General features: G+C 39.3%; 1 protein-coding gene across 1 annotated transcript; it reads left to right on the forward strand.

The window, feature by feature from the left end:
• The first annotated feature begins 895 nt into the window (after positions 1-895).
• LOC139700243 (transient receptor potential channel pyrexia-like) lies at positions 896-6,434 on the forward strand. Its single transcript, XM_071598865.1, has 2 exons — positions 896-1,029; positions 3,951-6,434. The coding sequence occupies exons 1-2, from the start codon at positions 896-898 to the stop codon at positions 6,373-6,375; spliced, it is 2,559 nt and encodes an 852-aa protein (XP_071454966.1). The 3' UTR covers positions 6,376-6,434.
• Positions 6,435-8,467: the final 2,033 nt, after the last annotated feature.

Here is an 8,467-nt window from a genome sequence, read left to right on the forward strand (position 1 = left end):
TGAAAGGGACACTGATTAAGGCTGTTAGGAAAAAGTTAGCGAAAATTTTGGACAGGAGCGTGGATTTTGTGGCGTGAGAACTTGGTCGTTGAGGCAAGATTGACGTAGATTGGTGGCCTTTGAGATGTGGCGAAATAGACAGAATGGAAAACCAACGAAAAGTACTTTGCATGATAGGGGAGAAGAGAGGGCGGTTGGGAGAAGTTCAAAGAAGGCAGGAAAAGTGGAGTCACAGCGTATCGATGGGAAGTGGAATGTGGTAGACAGTGATAGAGGGGAAGACGGTAGGCAAGCCAGGTAAGGAGAGGAAAAGAATAGCTATGTTGGACGGAATAAAGGGAGGGAGAAAGTAACCGCAATTGGAGGTTTTATTTTACTAAAAGGTTGTTTCTTGTTGCGCTAGACAGAAATGCAGTTAGTCTGTTAGTCAATTCAAAACTCATCTTTTTTTAGAACTTACCATTTGCGACCCCTCTCCGTCTGAACCATCATTCTCGATTACTGTTTCCCCTTCTTTCATATATGGTCTTAGTATTTAACCCTTTGTTTTCTCCCGAAGCCTTTCTGGAGGAAAAGCTGGAAAGAGAGCGAGGCCAGCGATGACTCGGAAAAGGATTTCGGCGTCCACGAGAGCAATGGAATCCAGCTCCAGGAGCTCTCTTCCGACGACCACATCGCGTCCAGCGTCTCGGCGGTGTTCGAGAGCAGGCGGCCGTCTCGTCTCGTCGAGTCGTGCAAATACATCTGGCCGGCCCACGAGGTGGCCAGCGCCCTGCGGGCCCTCCCGGGGGGCGAGGGCCTCTGGTCAGTAATGGAGGCGGGCGTGGTGCTTGATGAGGGCGCCGAGCTGCAGGGAGAGGCTGAATCGTCCGAGGCAGATGTGCTGGTCGAAGCAATGGATGAGGCTGTGGCCCACCGGCACGGCGAGACGGCCCTCCTCATCTCCGCTTGGTGCGGAAGGTCGGCGCTCATCCAGAGGCTCCTGGAGCGACACAAGATCAGCGCGTGCGCCGTGGATGGAGATGGCAGGTGAAATTCTTTGTCTTTCCTTCCGATGGAGGTGATGATACCATCATTAATGTGTGGGGCGCAGAAAACTGTAACAGGTACTCTGTTACTACGCGTGTTCAAAACAAAAGTATCTCATGAAAAAACTACTAATTCAGTACCGTGACAAACAGCAACACACGCTACAGGATTTCTAACAACCGGGAACACGCTGGGAACCCGAGGAAATGTGATTTCGTAGAGAATTTGCCGGCCACCCCGGACAAAAAACAACCCTTTGCTGCATTGTAATGTGCGTTCGCGGATGACCCCGTTAAAAGTCACTGTCACGTCATCTCACGCAGTTTATTTTAAACCTAATGTTCGTTTTCCAAGAGTTTAACTTAATTTCATCCGAAAATATTGCTTCAACACAAAAATTTATCTTCCCTCCCAGTTTTGCAATAAAGTCTGTTCCCTGCTTCAAGGTTTTCAACCTCTCCATGGAATGCAACCATAATGTGCTAGCTAATGAGCTTGTATGTTTTGATGATCCCGAGAGCTAAGTTACAGATCAATATGGGGTGGGGAGGAAAATAAAAGCTAAGGGGCAGCAGTGTTGTTAGACAAAAGATAAGTAAAAGAGTATTAAAGAAAGAGGGAGTGAGTGATAGATTAATAATGATACAAAGCAGAACCAATTAATGTAACTCTCATTCATGTTTACATTTAAACAGTAATTATAGCGATGAAGAAGTAGGTAACATATGCTCTAGTTAGTGGAAGTGAATTGTATTGTGAGTATTCCTGGAAGGAGACTCTTGATAATGATGGGGGTCCTGGAATTCTGTGTTAGGTGAATGGAAAGCTTGAAGAGGATAACACTTGAGGAAAAAAAATGACTATAAGGAGAAAACAACAAACATTTGCAGGAGATGTGGATTAATTATAATTTCCCTGGCTTTAGATCCCAGAGTGGGCAGACTAAAAATTTTGGGAAATATCAGATTGCATCATGGTTAGATATAGGTTTAGGAATGACAACATCAAATTACATAGTTTCACTGGAACATATCATAATACACACCTTAATGGTGGCTGGCTGGGTACTATAAATTATAAAAATAATTTAATGCTTCTGAAATGTAACATCAAATTTAAAAGAATAGCAATGGGGAGTGATGGAAAAGTGAAATGTAGACGCATTATCCAGGAAGAGAAAGCCATGGAATATAGAAAAATTATAAAAAAGTTAGATGAGAAAACGAATTGATAGGACATAACGACAGAAATAGAAATAAGGAAGTAAGAAAGTTTATAATAAAGAAAGTAGTCAGACTCTAAGAGGGTGAAAATATGTGATGGAAAGGGTAGTGTGAGGGCATTGAGGATGAAACCATAACGGGACAAAATGGGGGCACTCTACAGGGATATGAATTTACTGTCGAAGAGGAAGAAAAGGGAAAACTTCCTCATTATCAGAGTTACCGTAGGAAAATTATTGATCGGACCTGGAGATCCAGCAAGATGGAAATAATACATAAAAGAGCTATCTGATAAATATTTTAGGCCCGTGAAGTCAAATAAAGAAGGAAAAAATGAAGTCAATGAGAAAACCTATTAGATAAATGTTAGCATTCCTACATGAAGAACATGGCATTCTCCACTTTTTCATAGTTGATTCTAGAGGGTGAAGGATGAGAATTTTGAACCATTGACATGGATGTTACAATTAGAAATAAGTAATTAGACTGTAGTACTTGCCCTGACATTTCTAATAAATCATTGAATTGTTTTAGGAAAAAAACTATTTCCTCTTGTAGGAGGCAGTAATTGTTGTGGTATTTGTATTATATTACCTTTCTATTTCATTTTATGTTTTGTTTTCATTATAACACATACAATTAGGATTGCCTGTAGTTGTTAAATGAATTATTATTATAGCTAAGATGCACACATATTTGACAACAAGGGAGAGACATCATTTAGGGAAATTTAAAGGTAACAGCATGTGAGGTTAGATAACATTTCTACAGATTGACTCTAAGGCTTTCCTAAAAGTGATAAACAGACTTGTTTAAAGTGATTGATACAACCAAAAAATGTGATCAAAAACATGATTTGACATTTAAAAAAGGATCCTTCAATTATTTTCATTTATCAAGCTTAAGTATCCTTTCGAAGTGTTCTATGACTATGCAGTAATTTCACTACAGTTGAATCATGTTAATGAAACCAAATGGTTAATTATGGTATAAAATTTAATAATACTTTAATATATATTTCTTATGAAAGAAAGTCCGCATTATTCATATTAATGAGCCCTGAAATCTGGACAGTTCTCTATGATTTGAATCATTTATATTTCACATTTTATTTTTGTCAGTACTGCAGACAACAGAAAGAAACATTCCACTTCCATGAGGTCGTAGAGTAACCAACTGGTTACCCTAAAATGACAACTATCTGAACTATTACACTGTTAAAATTATAATAAATACCTTTGTACAACTGCATTGAAAAATTCATTAGGAAATACTTTTGATCTTAATGGAAGTAACAGTCATTCTAAATGTCATAAACAGGAAACATTCTGAATCAAAAGTAGTTAAAATTTTTTCAAATTTCCATTTCTCTGGTTTAATTTCATGGGAGTCAATGGGAATAGCAAGAGAATATTCGTCCCCCACTGCATCCACCATTTTTTTAATTTCAAGATTTCAGTGTAAATAGTTAATAATTCAAGTAACTCCATTTTCCAATATTAAATCGAGTAGATACTGGACAAATTTAGTGTACCTAAAAAGTAGCATAGTCCAAACTCAATAACTTGAATATTGGAATGAATATATAAATGAATAATAAAATGAATATCCATATTTTTCACTGAATTCTGAGCTGGAAAATTATCATGTTTTGAAGATTGAAAAACATCTCTATTCTTCTCCTTATTGTTTAAACAGGACTCCAATGCACCTTGCCTGCTGTGCTGGAGATGAGGAGAGTGTGGCCATATTACTGCACCATGGAGGAAAGACTGACACATGGGACTGTGCACATAAAGCCACACCAATCCATTGTGCTGCATGCTCTGGGTCCTCCAATTGTCTTGGTCTATTAGTGAGGACTGGTGTGAATGTCAATCTTGGGATACAGGAAGGGAAGACAGCTCTCTATTATGCAGTCCAAGTCAACTCTAAGGATTGTGTCAAAATGCTCCTTCAAGCTGGAGCGAACCCAAATACTCCCCAGGTTTACTCTGAAACTCCATTACATGTGGCAGCTGCATTTGGATTTTCAGACTGCATCAAATTACTCCTGGAGAGTGGAGCAGATGTGAGGGTTCAATTTGGGCCCACAAAGGCAACAGCCCTGCATCTTTCGGCCCAGGATGGTAATGCCGATTGTGCCCGGCTGCTTCTGGATGCAGGGGCTGATATAGAATCCACCAATCACCGCCTGCAGACTCCATTGCATTTAGCAGCTTTAGCCCAGTCGACAGAAACATTGGAGCTATTAATTGAGAGGAGAGCTGACCTGAATGCAGTCGACATTGATAGGAGAACTCCCTTACACTGTGCTATTGTGAAAGAGTCCCGGTCCAGCGACTGTGTGAGGTTGCTACTGATGAGACGTGCTAATGTCAACTGTGCAGATGCTTTTGGATACACACCGCTCCACCTAGCAGCCCTGCATGAGTTCTCTAGCTGTGTGGGACTGCTCATTAATTCAGGAGCTGATGTAATGGCCCGCACCAAAGGAGGTGTATCTGCTCTGACATTTGTGGTGAGGAGAACTCCTGACACCCTACCATGTTTCATTGAGAGACTGGACTCATCAGTGACTTTGCATGACCACGACATAGGGGATGCTGATTGTGAGATAAAAATCGACTTCCGTGCCCTCCTACCACCGGTGTCCCCTGTAGATGCTCCCAAAGGGTGGAGTAATGAACGCCAAGTGGAAAGCGGAATGCTTTTGGGATTTGTGGAAGTAGGGATGCGACATCTCCTCAAGCACCCCTTGTGTGAAATATTCCTCTTTCTCAAATGGCGTCGAATCCGAAAGTTTTTCCTTGTTAGTCTCACTTTTCACCTTATTTTTGTGGCTCTGTATACTACTTATATAATCGGTGTTTTCTTCAGACCGCCTGGTGATACTGGAACGGACTCATCTAAAATAAATGTTACAGGTGAGTGCGATAGGCTGACTGCCTCGGATATACAGTTTCTCTTCATCATAGTGGGATATGTTTTACTGGGGTTCAACAGTGTGTTCATGGTTAAAGAGATATTTCAGGTTGCTCATGGGTTCATCAAATATGTAAAACACTGGGAAAACTGGTTACAGTGGCTCATCATTTTGTGTGTTTTTGCAAGTCATGGATTTGGGCATGCGAATGTGTGTGACATTGCCACTTTTCAGCATCATGTAGCAGCTTTAGGTATTGTCTTCACGTGGACAGATCTCATGGTTTTGATTGGTCGTTTTCCTACTTTTGGGGTGTATGTTCAGATGTTCACCACAGTGTCCATTAATTTTTCCAAGTTTCTTCTGGCATACTGTTGTCTCCTCATTGGGTTTGGTCTTGGTTTTGGTGTTTTGTTCCCCATGTATCCCTCTTTCAAGATGCCATACCTCTCACTCCTGAAGTCAGTCATAATGATGTCTGGAGAGCTTGAGTATGAGGATATCTTTTTTAATAGTTCATATAAGCTTCTCTACGAGGGTACTTCCCATGTCATGTTTCTGGCTTTTGTGATCCTAGTCACTGTAATCCTTACAAATTTACTGGTTGGACTTGCTGTCAGCGACATCCAAGGACTACAGAAAACTGCTAGGTTGAACCGACTGGTGCGCCAGGCTGAATTGATTGCACATATGGAAAGCATAATGTTTTCGCGGTTACTTCTATGTTTGATTCCTCTTGGGTTCATTAGGCCATGTCTCCGCAGGGCACTGCTGGTGTCATCTGCTCCATATAACAGGACCATACATCTCCGCCCAAATGATCCACGGGAAAACCGTGTGCCTCGTCATCTCCTTGAAGCTGTTTATGACTTAATAGCATCTCGCTCGGAGAGAAAGAAGCATCATAACAGTAGGAACTCAGGACCGGGGTCAAGAAGGAATGCTTACAAATCATGGGCTAATCAGTGCAGCTTTGGAAGTTATCGAAGAACACTATCCATCACAGATCAGGATGATGCGGAAGAAATGGAAATTGCAAAGCAACAGGGACAAGTATTAGATTATATATCTTCACAGATCAATTCACTAGTTGCTGATGCTGAGACAAGAGGTTCTGTTCTAGAGGAGATGAGGAAAAAACTTGGTTCATTGGAAAAATCACTTGCACTTTTATCTTCAAATAAAGACAAGCAATAAGTGCATTAATGATTGTGACCAGCATATTCCAACTGAATGTCAATGAGGGTTAAAATGATTCAAAAAGTTTAATACACTGGGCTGCTATCAAAATGATTGAGTATAAATGAAATAAAAAGTTTGCCAAAATGGATGCCTATTTGATTTGTTGCTAAAAATGCCTTTTTTTCTCTGCACTTTTTTGTGAGTGTATATTTGAGGAGACTATCATAGTTTTGGGTAATTCCTTCAAATTTCAGGAAAATTGCACATCATTATTGTGAGAATATTTATTGCTTCCACATTAGACTTGAACCTTCATGTTCTCAGAGAGAAAAACAAGGGAGTGCTGCAATTCAACATATCTTGTGGTCAAGTATCTACCAATGGTATGGATGAAAATTAAATTTGTGGCACAGGTGGGAGCATTCACCGTATAATTTCGATTGTGGATCATTTTATCTTATGTGTAAATATTTGTGGCCATCATTGATTAAAGTAAGAACAAATCAGATTCAGTAAGATCGAAAGAAGTCCCTTTATCAATCACCTCTTGACAAATAATCTTTTAAGTTGCACTTCAGAGTAGTGATAAGGGTAAAAATGATGCTCGCTGAATTTCATTCAAACATTGGCTTTGTAAAAATGTCTGGTGGAAAATTTGCAATGAATTTAGCATTCATGTAAAGTTTAAAATGAATGAATTCACAAATATAGTGGCAAATTAGAATAAGTTACTGCTAACATGATTGGATCTCATAGCCTTATTATATTTCTACCATTGAGCATTTTTAGATGAAGGTTTCATTTACATCAAATCTTATGATTTCTTAAATTTTTTCCCCAGCTTCAAGGGCTCCATTGAACTAGGGTGCTTGAAATTTGGCTGTTCATGAAATGGGATACAATAGGATAATGTGGATGTGCAGCCTTAGCAAGTAGGTCAGATGTAATGAGGTAGGGAGTAATTTAGGTATCCTTATCCTGCCAGGCATCATGTAGAAATACCTTCATCTGTCAAAATAAAGTGTTCAGCTTGTGCTTAGCAGGCCTTGCTTCCCCACCACTGATTTCAGTGGAGATATTTCTGAAGACTTCTGAGTCACAGTAACAATGAATGTGATTAATTGTACCTGAGATCATGTTAGATTTCAGACCACCAGATTTATCAGGTTTTAAGATGAGTAGTTCTGAGTTTCCCACAGAATTAATGCTTAATATTGCTAAGACTATGGGGATGAAGGGATATGAGTCATTGTATAACACTTTATTTCCAACCCAATTTTCAGTTTAAAAATTTGAAAATGTACCATTGCCAACTCTACAATGATCTGTCATGAGATTCACCTGCAAAACTCAGTACATTGCTCTATTTCAGACTTTTCATCATTCACCTGTAGATAGTATGTGATATATCGATTAAGGGATATTTTTAATATTTAACTCTCCAATAATTTCTTGATCTGACGATGTGACTGTTTAATGATTACAAGACATTTGATAAAATAGTTATATGAGAATATTCCTTGAAATGCACATCCAAAAACATTTTAAGTAGGTACCTACTCATTCTTGTGACTCTGGTCTAATGTATATAACATGCTGCAAAATGAAACATACTCTTTTCATTTAGATATTGCCCTGGCTATATATATTAAAGCCATTATGCTGTCCACAAAAAATGAATTTCAAAGGATACCACCACTACAGTCAGCCTGAAGAGGAAAAAATGAGTGACAATGACAATTTCATTCTTTCTCATACACTCAGGCTGTATAAATATCAAAAGGTGTTTGATACCAATTGTCACAGGGAAAGGAACTAGCCCTGATGAGTGAATTTCACATGCCATATCGAGCTTAGTATTAGATGAGCTCTACCCTCACCCATCAAACCTACCTTTTGGTTGAATGTTATGATTTATTACTTGCTTGGAGAAGAAATAGCAGAGATTTTTCAGAAACTGGCTAGAGAGATTACTTATCAAATCTAGATGATTCCTTATGAAACCTCCAGCGATACACATTAACAATAGTTTCCTGAGAAATATGTATTAGTTGGTGAACAGAAAGGCACTGAAATTTACAGTGTAATACTTGGGTTCATATCAAGT

Source organism: Hetaerina americana, unplaced genomic scaffold (genome assembly GCF_022747635.1).
Source record: "Hetaerina americana unplaced genomic scaffold, ioHetAmer1.1.p SCAF_10, whole genome shotgun sequence".
NCBI lineage: Eukaryota > Metazoa > Arthropoda > Insecta > Odonata > Calopterygidae > Hetaerina > Hetaerina americana.